The sequence below is a fragment of the Ursus arctos genome, unplaced genomic scaffold, assembly GCF_023065955.2.
Source record: "Ursus arctos isolate Adak ecotype North America unplaced genomic scaffold, UrsArc2.0 scaffold_15, whole genome shotgun sequence".
NCBI classification, from domain to species: Eukaryota; Metazoa; Chordata; class Mammalia; order Carnivora; family Ursidae; genus Ursus; species Ursus arctos.
This window is the reverse complement of record NW_026622819.1, coordinates 30081822-30101790: the sequence shown is the minus strand read 5'-3', so window position 1 is coordinate 30101790 and position 19969 is coordinate 30081822. Positions and strand designations below refer to the sequence as shown.

The 19969-nt window shown below is 39.1% G+C and overlaps 2 protein-coding genes and 1 long non-coding RNA gene across 5 annotated transcripts in view; 2 read left to right on the top strand and 1 right to left on the bottom strand.

Moving 5' to 3' along the window:
- Window positions 1-4510, top strand: part of C9 (complement C9) — a 55098-nt gene extending 50588 nt beyond the window's left edge. The window contains exon 11 of the mRNA XM_026506864.4: window positions 4181-4510. Within this exon, the coding sequence (XP_026362649.2) occupies window positions 4181-4239 (59 nt within the window). The 3' untranslated portion in view covers window positions 4240-4510. The remainder of the gene's footprint in view (window positions 1-4180) is intronic.
- Window positions 4511-8386: 3876 nt separating this feature from the next.
- On the bottom strand, window positions 8387-15389 carry LOC113260920 (uncharacterized). The gene is made up of 3 exons (XR_006410386.2): window positions 15222-15389; window positions 9161-9233; window positions 8387-8735 (listed from the first exon to the last, which is right to left on the bottom strand). It is a non-coding gene; the product is annotated as an uncharacterized LOC113260920 (long non-coding RNA).
- FYB1 (FYN binding protein 1) overlaps window positions 10435-19969 on the top strand; it is a 153644-nt gene continuing 144109 nt past the window's right edge. Inside the window, exon 1 of one of the 3 annotated variants that reach the window (XM_057312215.1) lies at window positions 10435-11064. Coding sequence is in view for 2 of the 3 variants with exons in the window: in XM_026506862.4 (XP_026362647.2) it covers window positions 14126-14128 (3 nt within the window). In the remaining variant the exon portion in view is untranslated. Of the gene's footprint in view, window positions 11065-13887; window positions 14129-19969 lie in introns of those variants that run through there. The other 2 variants (XM_026506862.4, XM_057312216.1) reach the window with 2 other exon arrangements.

Below are 19969 nucleotides of genomic sequence, written 5' to 3'. Positions count from 1 at the left end.
CAATTTTAGATCTGCCACCTTTGCATTTAAACAGAACTATGAAAAAAAACCTCTTTAATTGGAATGATTGACCCCTGAACAACATGGGTTTGAGCTGCGTGGCTCCACTTAGATGTGGATTTTTTTACAGTACAGTATTGTAAGTGTGGTTTCCCCTCCTTACGATTTTCTTAATAACATTTTCTTTTCTCTAGCTTACTTTGTTGTAAGAATACACTATATAACACATATAACATACAAAATATGTGTTAATCAACTATTTATATTATCAGTAAGGCTTCTGGCCAAGAGGAGGCTATTAGTAGTTAAGTCTGGGGGGGAGTCGAAAGTTCTACACAGATTTTCAACTGTGTGGGGGGGTCAGTGCCCCTCACCCCCACGTTGTTCAAGGGTCAACCGCAATTTTTTTTAAGCAAGTGAGCAAAATTCCTAATCTCTCTAAAAATGTTTTATATTTTCCAGAGAAGTTTTTTCACATGTTCTTATAAATACCCTTGAATAAGATGAACTTCAAAGTTGAATCCCTAAGACCTATGACTTTTAGGTTCGCTTTTTCAGATTGCAGGAAACAGGGATAAACAACTGTCTCCCCAATTACAGTTGGTGTTTATGAAGCTCTGAAATATCATTTATCATTGTGAAACACACAAAAGCCTCTCAAGATGTCCAAAACCTGTTGTAGCAACCTAGTTACCTCGTTGTTAATACTGTGATGAGACACTACCACTGTCATGACTCAGTTTATCACTTTCTTATCCCCTCTGCTTCTATAGCTTCTGTCTTTTCTTGATGCCTCCTGCATTCAGAATTCCCTAAGACTCCGTAGAGGGTGTCATGGTGTACAGCCCAGATCCCCCTTCAGGACCGAGCACCCATCCCCTCACCTCCAGATCCCCCTTCAGGACCGAGCACCCATCCCCCCACCTCCTAGGAGCCTTACCTGCTGACACTGCACACAACATTTCAGTTCTCCTCAGGAATTGCCCTGTAACAATGGAGCGACCACACCCAAGGTTATGCTCCCCGCCTGAGGGAGGCTCATATCGGGTGTGCTCGGTCTTTGAGCAGCCAGCCCTCTTGCCTCAACGAGGATAGCTCCGAAGCACCACCCAGCTTCAGAGCTCCCCGTGCGAGTTGCTGAAGCCTCTGTTGCCAGAGCATCACAACTGAACTTCCCCTTATTCCTAATTTTGCTTTCTACATTCCTCACAGCCTTTTTTCCCAAGAGCATTCACAAATAAATATGCTGCCTACAAACTCAGATTCTCAGAGTCTGTTTCCAAGGGAATGCTGTCTGCTGCAGAGCCTGATTGGATCCCTTGAATGTTACTCCATTATCTGATATGTAGTGTTCCTAAAGCAGGATGAGTTTCTAATGATAGCAGGAACTCCAGGTCTTCCTACGTCTGTTCTGTATATAGCGGACTTCGCCAAGGTGCTGATTTTTGTTCCAAATGGATATGGCCACAGAAGGGTCAATTACCTAAAACACGATTTTTATGTGTCTGCTTTAATTAAAAACAAAAACTAGACAGAAGGTGCTTGGGACTCATGCGCTCGAAGTAAGATAACACATGTAAAAGACTAATAAAGAACTTGAACTTGGGGAAAGTGTTCACAAACTATTTGTTATTATTATCATTGATGTCTATTTCTACATCTTTTTTATATGCAAGCAAATAAAAAAACACATATATTTAGATAGATGAAAGATAGATAGATAGATAGATAGATGATAGATGAAAGAGAGAGAGAGAGAGAGATCCTTCTTTCCCCATTTTTGTTCTTTACCCAATGGTACTAAAGTATATACGTTGATCCATGTCTTGCTTTTATGACTTACAGTAAATCTTAAAGATCTTTCTTTATTATTTATTTATTAGTATTTATTCAATTTATTTAAAGTAAAACAAAAACAGTTCCCCATTTCTCCCACCGCACCCCCACCTCTCACAACCATGTATCTATTTTCTGTCTCTATATGAGTTTTGTGTTTTGTTTTGTTTTTTTTCCGGTTTTTTAGATTCCACATATAAGAGCAATCATACAGTATTTCTCCTTCTCTGTATGATTTATTTCATTTACCACGATGCCCTCAAGGTCCATATGTGTCATTCTTTTTTTGTGGATGAATATTCCATTGTGTATATATACCACAGTTTCTTTATCCATTTATCCATTGATGGACCTTTAGGTGGCTTCCATGTCTTGGCTATTGTAAAAAATGCTGCAGTAAACATAGGGGTGCATATATCTTTTTGAGTTCGTGTTTTCATACTCTTCAGCTAAATACCCAGAAGTGGAATCGGAGGATCATTTAGTAGTTCTATTTTTAATTTCCTTAGGAACCTCCATAACGTTTTCCATAGTGGCTGCACCAATTCACGTTCCCATCAATAGTGCACTTGGGTTCACTAACACTTGTTATTTCTTGTCACATCCTAACACTTATTATTTCTTGTCTTTTTGATAATAGCCATTCTAAAAGGTGTGAGGTGATAACTCACTGTAGCTGTGAGTTGCATTTCTCTGATGACTAGCGATGAGCATCTTTCATGTGCCTATTGGCCATCTGTATGTCTTTTTTGGAGAAATGTCTATTCAGATCTTCTGCCTGTTCTTTAATTGAATTTTTTTTTTTGCTATTGAGTTGTATGAGTTCTTTATATATTTTGCGTATTAGCTGCTTATTAGATATATGGTTTGCAAATATTTTGTCCCATTCAGTAGGTTGCCTTTTCATTTTGTTGATGATTTCCTTTGCTGTGCAAAAGCTTTTGAGTTTGATGTTTATTTTTGCTTTTTTTTTTTGCTTTTGCTTCTGGTGTCAGATTCAAAAAGTCATTGCTAAAACCTGGGTCAAGGAGTTTACTACTTATGTCTTCTTCTAAGAGCTTTATGGTTTCAGATCTTATGTTCAAGACCTTAATCTATTTTGAATTAATCCTAGCCTACTCTACTATTTTCCTACTTTCATCTCTTTGAAGATGTTAAACATGTTCATTTGGGAGTCTCTCTTAAATTGCTCCAGAATACATAGTTTCTGCACTGCAATTGTTTTGTTTTGTCCATTAAGTGTACTAACTCATTCTCATGGCATTTTTTTCTGTGTACTCAATAATTTCTTATTACAGGCTTAATCCTCAGTGGAAATTGTTTCCTGCGGGAATCCTGTTACTCTGAGTATTCTTAGGGTTAATTTGTTTCTTGTGAGGTCCTTGTTTTCATTCATTTTGCACCAGTTTCTTATGTAAATCTCTTGGTTCAGATGCCACATTTTGTGTTTCACAGGTAATGAAGATCAAGTTCCCTCCACCTATATACATAGTAGTTTTAAGGACGCTAGTATCTTCTAGTTGACTTTTCACACCTGACTCAGGATGGTCCACCAGCTCCTCGATGAAATCTTTCTTGCTGAATCTTTCTCTCAAGGAATCTCTTCCAGACATCCCATTTTCTGCAAGATGTTCAGTTCCAGCAACCCATTTAAATTGGACCTGCTCCCGTGATGAGATTGAAAACCTTAAATATCATCTTTTTTCAACATGCTATTTACTTAAAGTAGAATGCTCTCCAATTTTCTCCCTCATCAACCAATCCAACCCCTGTCCCTTTATTCCCCTTGTGTGTTTCTACTCCTTCCACACCAGTGTTTCTCAACCTAACGTTCTCTAGATTTACCTGGTTAGGTTTTTTTTTTAAGGGCCAGAAAGAAAAACACAGATGTCCATCCATGTCAGTTAAACCAGAACCTTTGTGGTGGACCCTTCCCGGGGCATGATTGTTTTTTTCTTTTCCTCTTCTTCCCCTTCTCCTCCTTCTTCTTCATCCTCTGGTTACTCTAATCATGGAAAACTTTCCTTCTGGACCCACAACAATTAACATCTCTTCAATGAAATCTTCTCCAATTTCTCCAAGAATCAGTTCTTTGCCTATGCTTCCTGAGCACTTTTCCCTCTGCTTTTCCAGAACTAATGACATTTCATCTTTCTACACAAGATGAATATCCCTCTAGTTTGGAAATGTGTCTTATATCTTAAACCTCATTCTATTCCCAGCCCCTAGAGAGTATCTGGCACACAATGGTGCAACAGAATAAAGGGATACATAAATGGATGGATGGACCCAAAGTTGAAGTCTTATTAATCATTAAGATTTGATAATCCTTTTTTTTCTCTAGGATTTCCAGCCAAAACAACAAATAAAGCTTTTGACTTCCTTGGGATCAAAGAAAAGTAAAAACCAGGACTTTCCAATTAAGGATCCTGCTCTTGGAGATAGTTCTTGCTGCCAGATGAAAAGCAACATGAACATCCTATTGCCCTCTGAAATCTCCTCTTTCAGATCCACAATGCTTCTTTTCCTCCTTAAACTCCTCCGATGTTTCCACTTTTTATTCTTGAATGAGCAGTCGGCAGTGAACTATGCCAAGATTGCTTTCTCCCATAGGCAATGCCAGTCTGTTGCTAACAAACAAAATTAAATTAAAAAGAGAATGTTGGCTTTAAAAGTAATTGTCAATTGCTTTGTATGATTAATATGTTCCACCAGTTCCATTACCCCAAGTCCGTAACATGCAATTTCATTCTTGTGTACATCGTTAGTTCTTATTGGGTCATTCATTGGTACCTGCATGCATTCATGCAGCAAATACCTACTAAGTGCCTGTCCCATGCATACATAGCACTCTGCTCTTGTTAGTCTTAGCTCTCCAGTTTAACTCTAGGTTTCCAAGGGAAGAAATGTATTGTATTTGTAACCAAAACAATTAGCTTAAATCATGTGAAATTGCCTCTATTCAGTAATATTTTACAAAAAAAAACCCAAAAACCACAAACACAATAAAACAAATAACCAGCAATTTCATATGTCCAGCCTAATACCCAGTCTTATGAATTGTATGAGGTAAGGCTACCCACATAAAAAAGTAATTAAGGGGGGGGTGCCTGGGTGGTTCAGTCGGTTAAGCATCTGCCTTCAGCTCACGTCATGATCCTGGGGTCCTTGGATCAAGCCCTGTATCAGGCTTCCCGTTAAGCAGGAAGCCTGCTTCTCCCTCTCCCTCTGCTGCCATGCTCCCCACTTGTGTTCTCTTTTTGTGTCAAATAAATGAATAAAATCTTTTTAAAAAAAAGAGAGAAAGTGATTAAGGGAACTGACTGTATGATTTTAAATACTGTGATACTTTAAGGCCTCAGAACTTTTGAAAAGGTCTGAGACTTCCCCTAAAAATAAGACACAAAATACAAAGGAAAAAATGCAAAATCAAAATTAATAAATGTTAAATAAAAAAACAATATGACCTTGTCGACTCCATTAATTGCTATTGTTAATAAACATTTCCTGCATTTATAAATAAATTTGTTCATTTTTCTCACTTTGCACAAATTCAGAATGCACGTAATTACAGAAAGATCACAGCAAATTATTTATTTGCAAACAATTTAAAAGCAAAATTTTTGAAAATAATTTTCAAGTTCTTTTTTAAATAACAAAGAAAAAGGTTATTGGACATGAGATGCATTTTAATGTTAGGTGTGATATGGAGATGGAGCTCTAAACATAGAAGTGCCGGCCTGGCCCGTTAGGTTATGAAAGTAACCCTGGGAGCTCAAAAGAATTCCTGTTCCCTGCCCCCAGAAACCTGGGTGAATCAAAAAAAAATTCTGATCTGTTAAATGCATGCAAATACTGAACTCAGCTCTTAGACAATTCTCTGTTGAGAGAGTCTCTGCTGTAGAGCATCTGGACTAAGGGGACCTACTGAGTAAAATCTGAGAATTCCTTGTGCTCTTTTGTATTATAAATGTCAAACAAGAAAAGAGCTGAGCCTCAACCAGACTCCCCAGGGTCTGCTTAATGATTTGTCAGAGCCCCTCCTACCGGAAATGGAGGGACCGGTGCAGGTTCACTGTTGACCACCACATCCTCCAACTTCCCTTCCCAAGTGACGGATCTCGAGACCATTTCCAGCAGGGTGCACCACTGAGACACCAGAAACTGCCCAACAGGAATCAGCCCCTAGAAGACCGTCTATAAACCTAAACTGAGGAAGAATCAGGAGAAATTGGGGGAGATGAGGACCTCCGGGCCGCCAAGCCTTACCTGGCTCAGCCCAGCCTGTGGTTGTGAGGAAGCAGACTCCTGAGAAGGAAAGGTATAGCTCGGTCCAGGCAGATGGGGCACAGTATATCCCCACCCCTGCACGCTCTATCCCCACCCCTGCACGCTCTCTGAGGAGGGCACACCACAAACTCAAGGAAAGAAACATGGGGAAAACAGTCCTCTGTTTCAGGCCATACATTCTGATGATTACCCTGAACCCTAGCCATTATCGAAAGGACCCTGAGACGCTGGATGGGCATTCATATTCTCTTGGGCCTAATGGGAAAAGAAGCTTTGGAGAATCGCTACCGTTTTCCCTTTTAATACTCAGAACTCAGGTAGCTTATTCATTCTACTGATCGCCTGGTAGATAGCATCATATGCTTGGCAACTAATAAATGTTTGAGGTGTGGGTCGGCATCCTTACCCTGGCTTTACACCGCTGTCTCCCCAAAGCCCTTTGACTAGTATACACAAGGGGACGGGCATACAACAGTCCACGACAGCACCCTTGAGTTAGTTTCCCAACAGTTATTTATGAAAATAACCCAAAATGGTGGATAAGAGACTAGGCTTACCTTGGGTTTATTTTAAAAGAAATAAAAGTATTCTCTCCTCAATCACACACAAGCACACTTATATAACCAATTCACAGAACAAACATCTATCTCTGCTCACCTCCAACTCCCCCCAATCTCTCCACCCCCGCCTCATGTTCATTACCCACTACCATGCTAAGAGCAGTGAAATGATTCAAGAGAAGGGAGTGGTGTGGCTTTTTAACAAGAGACAAGTTACTAAATCCCCAAGCCCTAAGATACTCCCAGGGGTGATAATATTCCCTTCATAGGATTTTTGTGTTGATTCATTGAGATAACACACTTAATGACTTTGGCCTTTGTAGACAAACAATAAATGGTAACTGTTACTATTGTTATTATGCAAAGCTATTGACATAAATCCTTCCGAATGTGACTTTAATATTTGTGACATTTAAGAAAGCCAAGAAGATTAAATCTAAAAACCGAGAATAATGTATTATGGCAGAATGGCTTAGTACTTTCCTCCAAATACGTAGTGGGTTCAGTGATTTTTTTTTTTTAAGAGGAGTAATTTTTTTTTTATTGTGACAAAGTACCATTTTAACAATTTTTTTTTGTAGAGAGGCAGCAGGGGAGGGGCAGAGGGAGAGGAAGAGATGATCTCAAGCAGCCTCCCCACTGAGTGCAGAGCCCAACGCCAGGCCTGGTCCCACAACCCTGAGATCATGACTGAACCAAAATCAAGAGACAGATGCTTAATTTTCTGAGCCACCCGTGCCCCCATTTTAACCATTTTTACATGTACACTTCAGTGGCATTAAGTATGTTTATACTGTTGTGCCACCATCACTACTATCCATCATAAAACTTTTTCATCATACTAAACTGAAACTCTGCACCTAGGGAAAAAAAAATAACCCTCCAGTCCCTACTTCCCCAGCCCTGATAACCACTATTCTACTTTCTGTCTCTGAATTTGACTGTTTTAGGTTCCTTATACAAGTGAAATCATAGCACATTTGTCCTTTTGCATCTATTTCACTTAGTGAATATCTTTCATCATATATCAGAATTTCCCTATATACAACAAAGAATGTTACTCAGCCTTAAAAAGCAATGAAATATATATATTGATGTTATATTTATATATTCATTATATATATATATCACATTTTTATTTGTCCATTTCTCTGTTGCTGGACACTTGGGTTGCTTTTACCTTTGGGCTGCAATGAACATGAATATACAAATACCTCTTTGAATCTCTGCTTTCACGTCTTTGGGGGTATATACCCAGAAAGTGGAGTTACTGGATCATAAGTTAAATCTATGTTTAATTTTTTGAGGAACCACAATACTGTTTTCCACAACAGTTGCACCATTTTACATTCCCATCAGCAATGCGCAAAGGCTCCAATTTCTCCACATCCTGGTCAACACTTGTTCTTTTCTAGGTTTCTTAATAATAGCCATCCTAACAGATACAAAAGTGGTATCCTTTGTGGTTTTGATTTATATTTCCCTAATGATGAGTAATGTTGAGCATGCTTTCATGTCCTTATTGGCCTTTTATATCCCTTCTTTGGAGAAATATCTATTCAAGTCCTTTATTTTTTAATCAGGTTGTTTTTTGTTGTTGAGTCTTGGGAATTCTTTATATATTGTGGATATGAATTCCTTATCATCTATACAACTTAAAAACAGAAAAAACAATTTTCTCTGATTCTGGGGTTGCCTTTTTACTCTATTGATAGTGTCCTTTGATGCACAAAAGTTTTTAATGTTGATGAAATCTAATTTACCTATTTTTCTTCTGTTTCCTGTGCTTGTGGTGCCATATCCAAGAAGTCATTTGATCCAATGTCAATTTTGTCATGAAGCTTCTCCTCTGTGTGTTCTTCTAGGAGTCTTACAGTTTTTTTTAGCTCTTGTGTTTAGGTCCTTGATCATTTTGAATTAATTTTTTATATTGTACAAGGTAAGACTCCAGCTTCATTCTTTTGCATTATGGATATCCAGTTTTCCCAGTATCATGCATAGATCAATAATATTTTTTAATCATGTGGTAGCTTACTAAAATCAATCAACCTAGAAGGGATTTAAAAAAAGAGGGTTAGGATGACAATGAATCAACTCACAAATTACGTTATAATAAATTTGTTTCATAGCTACATGATAGATACTCTTAAGTCCTCCTTATACCGTTGCTAAGTGGTAGTATTAAGTTCCAAGAGGTACTATAGAATTTAAAACAGCAACATTTGTATTCTTCTGATCAAAAGAAAAATTGTCACTAGGTTACACCCAGCTATAGCTAATTTTATATTAAGTCATAGATAATTTTATATTTAGGTAGGCTTCTTGCCTGACAAATTCTAATTTATGAAATAGGCTATTTAAAAAAATAAAGAAAAGAATGTAAGACTTCACCAATATTTATGTTTTACTGAAATGGAAATATTCCTATTTTAAATTAAACAGACAACAAACTAGGAAAATGAGTATATTCATACCTGCAATTAGTTGGCAGTGGGAAAGAATAAGAACTCAAGAGATGCATTTTCCCCTTTGTCATCTTCTCTGAATCTGTAAAATCCCAAGGCACATCTGTTTATTTTCCAACTTTTCTGGCCTAACCTTACTATTGGGAAGGAAACTGGGAATGAATGAATGAATGAATGAATGAATGAATGAATGAACAAACGAACGAATGTCAAAAGCAGAAATAGATTTTTCAAATGTGACCTTTTCTTTTACTTGTTAAAGTACAAATTATTATTAAGAATTTGTCAAGCCCAAAGACCAACCCAATGAGAGTGTGTATTTTGATGATGTCAGTTAAACATTCTTAACTTGGAGAAGGAGTGAGACAAAAAGATTGCAACTTAGATTCTGCCTCTGAAAAGACCATATGAGGACCAAAGAGGTGAGAAGCCATGAAAAGAGAATAGCAAGAGCCGTGTGTAGAAAACAGCAAGATTCAACAGACCTTGCAGAGCCTTACAGGCCCCCCAAAACCCAAGAGAGGGTAGAGCAAAAGAAAGTAGTAAGTATATTAATAAATAACACAGAATTCTATACGCTTTGTTCTTTTTTCTCTTTCCTTTTCAAGTTTGTTAGTCTGATAAAAGACTCCTTAAATAAAGTTTAGATTATTTTCCATCGTCCTGTTTCAGCAGTTCTTTTAGAGATCAGTAAACGTTTGCCTGGGGTTGGGTTTAACTTGTAAAGAAAATCGTTCAGTGCTCTCCATGAATTTAAATAAAATTTACTCATCCTGTTGAAATATAGTGGGAAGTCTCTTTCTGTTGCAGGATGAGTTCATTTTTTACTGAAGTGGATTAGTAAGTTATTTCTTCCAGGGACGCCTGCGTGGCTCAGTCGGTTACGTGTTTGACTCTTGGTTTCAGCTCAGGTCATGATTCAGGGTCGTGGGATCGAGCCCGGCGTTGGGCTCCACGCTGGGCATGGAATCTGCTTAGGATTCTCTCCCTTTCCTTCTCTCTCCCCCTCTGGCTCTCTTCCTGCTTGAGCCCTGTCTCTTTAAAATAAATAAATAATATCTTTTAAAAAAATAAAGAAGTTATTTCTTCCAGAGCATTGATGTTCTGAATGGGTTAAGGCCTGCTTTCATCAAAAATATAAAGTACAAGAGCGAAAATCCATTCTGTTTTCAAAACAAAAAGTGAAAGAGAAATAAGGCAAACCAAGGAACTGCCCATTTCCTCTTGCACACCCTTTTTAAACATGCTTGTTCTTATCCTGCTTTCTTCCTGCTACTTTCCACTTGGCTATTCCATATCTATCCAAACAGGGAGACTAGAATTTCCTTGAATTTCTATGAATCTATTTTGTGAGTTTGAGTTGTTCTTTGCTGGCGCAGTTCAAATGCATGATGATAGAAAGAGACAAGTTTACAAAATAATGAAGTTTTAGCTGACCCTTTTCCCAGTGTGGAAACTCGAGGGGTCACTCAACATTTCTGTGCTTTAATTTCATCATCAAAGAGCAGTAATGTAGTGACCCTCTCCTAGTACTTGATAATATTTTAGCCGAGAGTTTTCCTACAGCTTCTCATAAATAATGGGCTTCAGGGAAGGCTGTACACATGCAGGATTAGTGTGCAAAACCGTATAATGTTTTGATCAGATTCCGAAAGGAACCCATGAGCCAAAAAAAAGTTAAGAAAAATAGAAGTTGCTCTAGGATCTTAGGATGACAGAAGGAAGTATGCAAATTAATTCGCACTGGAAGAGTTTCAAATCTAGTTAGGGAGCCAAACTTAATGCAGCCGATACAATGGGAGAACCATAAAAGGCAAACACATCAAAGAGCTTCATTTTGTGCTGCAGTCTGCAGGCGTCCAGAAAAAGAGGGAGAAGAGTGAGTGCGCAGAAGAGAAGGCTTCCTGGAAGAGGTGAGACTCAACATCCTTCTGTTCTCCTATCTCTGGGGTCTTGCCTGGGCATGTTAGTGTTGGGCACATAAAGGAGGTGATCATTTGTTTCTTCTCTAAAATGTTAGCCATTTGGGATATAAAGGTGAAATTATGTCAGAGTTTATGAGTCATTCTAACCTTCTATGGTAACCATTTTAACCAGGCTCCTTTTAAAGCCTGATAGATACAACACTAACAAGGCTTTTAAATAACTCTCAGTAAGTAGTGTTACCTGAATTTTTACTAGTGCTCTTTCCCTCCATCTTCTTGTAAATCGATTTTGAAAAATGAAGCTGGTTTCTGTGACCCACTCCACATCTTTGGGCCTCACTGTCTCCCCCTAGCGGTCACCTTCGGTGAATACCAATATGGCGGACTCATTTTACCCTTGCCTGAACAAAAACTATTATTGGAATGCAAATTTAGGAAAAGAGAATGCATGCCCAAGTAGTTAAAGAATTCTAAAGACTCTTGCCTCCTCTGAGCTACTTCTCCCTTTCACTAGCGGGAATAATTGCAGTGCGCATACCAGGAAAATAGAACTTTATCTTCTTTAGGTGGTTATCTCTATATTGTCCGTCATCTTTATTGCATTTCCTGTTTCGCCTTCCTGCTCAGGGGCTTATATACTTAATTGACTTCACAGGAAATATACTCACATACGTGCTTTTTGAAATATTTTTTAGGTAAAGTGATTACACTCCAAAAAAAAAAAAAATCATTGGTGGATGATGAAGTAGGGTTGAGAGCTTGAGTCCTTACCTGTTCTTTCTTAGTCAAGTAACTTCTCTTAAATAAATGTTTTTGACAGAATGCTGGATTTATGTCAATAACAACTAAAAATTACCATAAGTTTCATTTGGAAATAAGCACAAGTTGAAATGGAATGCAACTGAACAAATTGAAATTCAAAGTTCTCCTAACCAGAGACTTATCCAGTGAGCTACATTTTTTATGGAAATTGCTAGATTTCTGTTCATGTGTAATTTTTGTCCAACTTACTGGTACAGAGAGAAAAATCATAGAATGACCAAGAATAAGTAATTAGTATGGACTACATGGTGAAAATATGTTGTAAAACTCAGTAGTAAACAATGTCAGAGCATCAGGATTATTTCTACAGGCAAGGCTCACCTGATGATCTGTTTGCCATCTCGTGGCCAAAGTCATCCACCCCTCCTTCTAGACACCAGGCTTGCCTGCACCTTGGGATTTCCTGGGAAACTAAAAAATCCTGATGACTGTGTCTCAAACCTAGAGATTTTGATTTGATGGCCTGGCTGAAGCCTGGGAACTGGGATTTTTTAAAGCATGCCAGGTGATTTTAATGTGCAACCAGGTGGAAAACCACTGCTTTAGACCCTAAACTGTACCTGCGCTGTGAAAAAAACGTTTCAGCAGACAGTAGATACGAGGCATTTTGGTTAAGCTAAAGAATGTCTCCATTTCAAGGCCTTCCACTGACAAAGGTTTTCCATCTAAAAGCATGCCTGGTTTCTCCACCTGTCCTACCTTGATCTTCCTCCCATTTATTCATTGAGCATTTATTATGTGCCAGAGACGGCAATTTCAGATTCCTGACTACCCACTTAATTCCTGACCACTCCCTCTTTAAAATACCCGCAGGTTTCAAGGTAGTATCGGGTTCTTTTCCACCTCTGGAACTTGCCCCCTGCTCTGTCTTCATGCTTTGTCCTGGCAACGATTCTATCCATATTGTTAATCACATCTTCATTTTGAAAAACATTTGCATTTTAAAAAATAAATAATAGGGAACATCTTTTTAAATATAGGACTTGGATTGTCAGGGCAGTAATTAGTATCAGCTCACCACCAAGTGAAATACTATTTGGTGCCCCTCTCCTAGGTGGTAGTACTTACAAGAAGATCTGGAATTTCACAACCCAAAATTCAGGAATCAGTTGACTTTCCTTTTCAAGAGGCAACAAACATGATCTTCCACCCTCGAAATTACTTTAGTGTCAGGCTATGTATTCAAAATAAAGGAGATAAATCCTTGTACCAGAATGTGTTCAGAGAGGTATTGCAGATAATTGGTGGGATTTGGGATCAAACACCATGCTTGAAGAACGTATCTAGTTTACCAACATGAGAGATTGAAGCACCTGATGCTAATAAAAATTGCTAAAAACCTAACACGTGAAGCTAGATTGATGTATAATTTATATTTTTAATGAAACGAATGCCCTCCTATGATACGTTTATGGATATCTCCACCATTTAAATATTGGTGAGATAGGTTTAAATACATTTGGGATTGTTATCATATTCCTGTTATTCTTTTTAAGATCATAGTTATGTTTTTAACAAGTACTATGTACTCAAAATAGAAAAGTCAGAAAGTCGGCAAAGTACAAAACAATATTGGTAATAAACCGTCAACCTAAGTCAACCACTGTTAACATTTTAGATTGTGTCCTTCATTCATAGATAGATAGATATAGATTCACAAATACAGATTTTATATAAAACAGGTTAATCTTGGGCACCCGGGGGGCTCAGTCAGTTAAGCATCTGCCTTCTGCTCAGGTCATGATTTCAGGGTCCTGGGATCGAGTCCTGTGTCAGGCTCCCTGCTCAGTGAGGAGTCTGCTTCTCCCTCTGCCCCTCCGCCCCACTCATGCTCTCTCTCTCTCTTTCTCTCTTTTGCAAAAATAAATAAATAAAATCTTTAAAAAAAATTAAAATTAAAAAAACAAGTTAATCATGTACACAAGATGTAATATCCAGGCACTTCTTAAAAAATTCCATGTCATCTTCCGGACTTCAAACTTCCCCCAAGTACTTGTTCTCATATTATTAAAGTATAAGAACTTGATAAACCTGGCCAGTTATACAAATGCCCTGAGGGCTGAGATAACATGCAAATAAACCTTACATATCAATGTGTGAAGGCTGGACAGACCACACGGTTCAAAAAAGGAAGTGCACCCTGCAAAGCTAACTTGCACATTCACTGTCCGCCTTACGGCATCTTCGGGGTCGCCCTGTGCCAGGCACATCAACTCTTTCCAATAAAATGGTAAGTAAGAGATTTTATGACTCTCCCTGGTCGCCTGGCAAACATCTCATCTTCTCTACGCAGAGCAGGGAGGGGTGGGGAGGTTCTCGGCCAAGCCCTCCAAGCCTTTGGAATGTTTGCTTGACCCGTTTTTGTTCCATTTGCAAATAAAGCTGCTGAGTGTTACACCAGTTGAGAGCCTGTGGCTTCGGGATTTCCCGTTTCTGATTCTAGCCTTCAGAATAGAGGAAGGGCTATGACCTACGGAAAGAAAAGTTGCATTCTTTGTCTTTGCCTCTTAAGATAGCAAGGTGCCAGGATCAGTAATGGAGTCAAGTTTCCTGTTATAAGCGTTTTGGATCCCAGAGAAGTCCAGTGGTGAATGTTGGGCAGTATTGCTGGTGATGAGTGCCATTTTGACCACAGTGGATTTTGTAAAGGAGCTCTGTTGTTTAAAAACGCATTTTGGTATTTTAGCTAAGAGATCTGCAAACAAAACCCAAATAGTCCAAACCTTAGGGACAGGTTGTGTTCCCAAAGTTAACTGAAAGTCATTATTTGGAGCACACTTAAAAGAGTGACTGGATTCCCAATGGTACCATAGCAACTCGCTTAACCCCTAATGTCGCTGAACTGTGGTGTTAGTATTCTACTACACAGTTTCCTATTATTTCTCTGTAAAACTCGTCTGTGTTCTTATACATGTAGTGTTCTTATGCTCCCAGAGTCTAGAGGAGAGCTAACTTTCTACCCCATGCAGCCCCTCCATCATTCCCCAGTTCCCGGAAGACTGGAAACTTGGTTATCCCTTCTCTTGTGAGAGAGGGGATTGCTTCCTCTGCCAGCCCCTGGTGAAGAGACAGGGACTGAGACAAGGACTCCTGCAGGTACACAGTTGGGGGACGGAATGCACCTCAGGCATTGGAGTAGAGAGCGAAAGGGCTTCATGGGATAGGTTGGGAGACTCTTGAGCCAGAATTGGGAAATACAGAGGTGAGAGAGAATAACCTCGCCATAGAGGAGAAAGGGAGGAAAAGAGATTGGGTCAGAGGTGCAGAGTGATGGCAGGGAGGAGTGAGCAGCCATGGAGGAAATGGTGGCATGGGGATCCTACCTGCAGCCACACTCTTGGAGAAAGGCAGCCACCTGTCCAGATGGGACTTAGAAGTCCCCGTAGTGTTTCCAACTGGGTCTTTAGGTCCCAGATTCTTAGAAGAAAGCTTGACCTTACAATTACTGATAACATTTTCAAAAATAAGTGAAGTTTACAGAGTTATTTGGGTTTTCTTAGGGAAAACGAGGTGATAATACCAGAAAAAAAGTTTAACTGGGTAGTGGGTATTTGGTGCAATACTTAAGCAATGTTTTCTCAGGGGATTACCATCTCTCTATTACAAAAGTAACACATAGTATTAGAGAAAATTTCTTAGAAATATACATATGCAGAAATGAAACAATATATATTTTCGGTAGTTCCAACACCTGGGAGCAATCCCTGCGAAGTTGGTAGAGAGCTTTCTAGAATTTCATCATTTTAAAACATATTTTATAAATATGATTTTTTATAAGTGCTATCATACTTTATAAACCTTTTCCTTACCTGCTTTTTTATTTAAAATATCCTAAGTAATATCTGAGTTATGATAGCATTTTTCATGATGAATCATTTTTCCAAGAATTAATCATATCCATACAGTTAGACATTTAGATTGTTTCTTATTTTTCTTTCTTTATGATAATATAGGCAATATATTCATTTATACATGTTGCTGCTCAGGAAAGCTATGGAGTTAGCCCTATGTTGGCCCATGTTCTTTATAACATGATTTTACATTTTGGAAGTGGCCCACGTTCTTTGTAACTTGGCCTATGTTCTTTATAACATGATTCCACATTTTAGAAGTAGAAGGACATAGCAATAGGATTCTAATTCTCAAACATCCGCCCCTGTAGAAATTGACTTGATCTGTGAACATAGGCAAATTAGCTCACCTCATGGTCCTAAAATGAAAACAAAAACAGAATGCTACCCATCCACATGACAAGTAATTTTAGGTACATTTCAAGTTATTGAATTTTCTGGAAAAAAGAAAAGGAGAAGCAGGTATCTAATAATGCACCAATTTTTGTATGGTCGTGGTGGGTGAGGAAAAAATCTTTTATGAATAAACTTAGGAGGTTTTAAGAAATGGTGTAAAAGTTGGTTTTGGAGTTTTTGTTTGTTTAGCTCCTTTCATTCGACTTTCAGTTGACATGTGAGCTACTGACAAAAGAAACGTGCTCTCACCCGCTCAGTCATTCGACCGAGGTTTATTGAGCCTCTACTCCACACTGGGGTTTGGTTGGATGAGAATGCAGGGTGAACAACGCAGACGGGGTCTCAGCCCCCTAAAGCTTACACTCAGTGCGCTGGGTCTCCAATGTTAGTATGCCTCTCAGTCAGGGACAGGGCTGAAGATTTTGCATTTCTAGTAAGTTTTCAGATGCCGCTCCTGACCCAGGCACTCAGAGGACCACTGTTTGGTAGAAGTGATGGCTCACAAGTGAATCAAAGTAAACAAATCAAATACCTTGTAGTGACTTCAGGAAGGAGGTAAATACACAGGGAAAGGAGACGTCGTCTCTAGGGCTCTGGTCTCATAAAGTGCCGTCTACACTAAAGCACTGGTTCTCAACTCTGGCTGCCCATGAGAATCACTTGAGCAGCTGAGAAGTCATACCCATTCCCGAGGCCCCAACTGAGACCAGTTAAATCAAAACCTTGAGGTGAGAGGTGGGGCACAGCGAGGGTGGAGAACTGCTGCACCAAACAGCAAGAATGAGCCAGACGCGGGAAACATGGCAGTAAGAACTGCTCCAAGCAGAGGAAATGGCAAGTGCAAAAGCTGCTGCGAGACGAGGAGAGCTTGGATCTACAAGAAGACCAGGATGGCTAGGGGATAAACACGGGCAGATGAAAGTGGCCAGAGGTGCTTTTAAGAAACAGGGAGCAGCCAAGGGATTCGGTCTTATTTTGTTCACCCTAGCAGTCACTGGAGGGTCCAAAGCAAAGGAGTGAGGGCCATTATCTGGTTTACATTTTGAAAGTAGGACTACTTCTGGGGCGCCTGGCTGGCTCAGTCGGTTGAGTGTCAGACTCTTGGTTTCAGCTCATGTCATGATCCCAGGGTCGTAGGATCCAGCCCCATGTTGGGCTCCACACTCAGCATGGAGTCTGCTTGAGATTCTCTCCCTCTGCCCCTCCCCCAGCTCATCTTGTGCACAGTCTCTCTCTCTCTCTCTCTCTCTCTCAAATAAAATAAATAAAATTTTTTAAAATAAAAGAAAGAAAGAAAGTAGGGCTACTTCTGAGGTGATATGTGTACTGTGCAGGCAGCCTTGACCACGCTGGGGCTTAAATATTGACTTTTTCTCTCTTTTAAAACTGTGGCCCAAATTTGAACACCATCAAGTTAGAGAATAAATAGTGTAGGGTTTCTAGAGGGAATGGGTTTAGAGACCTTCAAGGAACTTGAGCGACTGCAGTGATAACCCAGCTGAGAGCAGAGAACATAAATCAGAGGAATCAGAGAACATAAAAAGTGAGCTAGAAGGATCCCCTTAATAGCTGGGCTTCCAACCCTTTTCTTTCAAGGAGAATGAGACTCTTGTTCTTATCATGTAAGCTGGAGGGGTCCTGAAAAATATGCTAATATCCCCACATGGAAATCCGTTCAACTCTTCATGCTTCTCCCCATCCCCACTACCTGGCTTATATCCTCTTCTTCTGAAAAAGGGGCACCTGCCTTTTGCAGCAAGATCTAGCCTAATGTGTTAAAAAAAAAAAAAAAATCCTGTGCTGTGCCAATCCAGTTTTAAGCCAAGGATGAGAGGTTCAAATACTAGGAGATCTCTTTCATCCCCATGTAAAGACATGTAGGAGGAAATGAGAGCCACCTCTTGGAGCACATTTTGGCATACATTAAACGTGTGACACCCTTGTCCTTAAAGTAAGTGGGTGTAGGATTTCAGCTCTTGATTTGGTAACTTCAATATCACTTCCGTAATTGTCCACGTTGGATTCCATCTGTCCTTTCTGTCCTCTCATGTCATTCTCTTTTGAAAATATTATGGTACGAGGGCACCTGAGTGACTCAATAGGTTAGGAATCTGCCTTTGGCTCAGGTCATGATCCCAGGGTCCTGGGATCAAGCCCCGCATCCGGCTCCCTGCTCAGCGGGGAGTCTGCTTCTCCCTCAGCCTCTGCACCCCCCCCATGCTCTCTCTCTCTCTGTCATCCTCTGGTACTTTCTCTCAAATAAAAAAATAAATTCTTTAAAAAATGTTTAATAAAATAAAATAATATGGTATGAAAAAAATATTATGGTATGTTACAAAACAAATAAATTCTCACGTACCACCCAGATTTCACACATATTACCGTTTTGTCATAATATTGCCATTTTGCCATCTTTTAAAAAAAAATGAAAAAGACAAAGTTGAAGATCTCTTTTCGCCCTTCCCAGTTCCATGCCCCTCCCTCCAACAGCAGGAGGACACCTGCTCTAAAAGCAGCATCTTGCCTACCCGGGCATGTTTTTATGTTTATATTTCATCTGCCTGTGTCTGTAAAATAACATATGGTGTTGTTTTGTCTGCTTTTATTTCTGCAAATGCCTTTTTTCACCCTACATTGGTATGTCTTCAAGACATATCCATTTGGACACACGCAGGTCTGGTTCAATTTATTGACTTGTTATGTAATTACATTGCAATTTGTTCACCTATTCTCCCAACATTTAATTTATTGTCCTTATTTTCCACTTCAAACAGTCCTAGAATGAATATGTTTCTACATAGGGCATGGGCACCTTCAAGTTTACTGAATGTTAGCAAGTGGTTCTTTGAAGTCATTGTGACAATTTCCCTCTCACCAGCCTGTGGGACGGTTGCCATTTCTCTCCATCAACCCTAATACCAGTATCGTCAGGTATTCTGACGAATTCTGAGAATTTGTAAAATCCCACTTCATTGTTGTTTTAATTTTCCTTGATCACTACGAAGATGGAACGTGTTGTCTTAAGTTTATTGACCATTCAGGCAACCTCTTTTGTAAATCCTTTTCACGTAGTTTGTCCATTTTCTTACAGATCATCTCTTCAAGTTGATTTATAGAAAATCCTTATTCAATTCTAGGCATTCATCCTGGGTCGATTATGTGCATTGTGAATTTTATGTTCCCTGGCTTCTTTTTTACTTCATTTTTTTGGTGTCTCTTTTTTATATAGAGGTTTTGAAACTTAACACTAACAAATTTAAAAATAGGCCTTTTATCATTTCTGTTTTTGACATCCTTTTAAAGAAGTTATTCCCTACCCCCAAATATTAAAGCTGTTTCCTAACCTTTCATTTTTCTTTCAAACTTTTAAAGATTTGATTTTCATGTTTAGGTCTTTATTTTTATTTTTTTTTATAACTTTTATTTTGTTATATTAGTCACCATACAGTACATCCCCAGTTTTTGATGCAATGTTCCATGATTCATTATTTGCATATAACACCCAGTGCTCCATGCAATACATGCCCTCTTTAATACCCATCACCGGCCTATCCCAATCCCCCACCCCCTGCCCTTCTGAAGCCCTCAGTTTGTTTCCCAGAGTTCACATCAAGATTTTATTTATAGTTGTGATATGAGGTAGTCATCTAATATATTCCCATGTGTATAACCAATTTAGTACTACTTATTTTCATCTATTCTTTTCTCCTACCACTTTCTAATGCCTCCTTGGTCATATGTCCATTTCCCATATATACATGACTCGGTTTCTAGGCTCCCAATTCTGTCATATTGGACAATACGTTTCATAAGACTCCATGTTT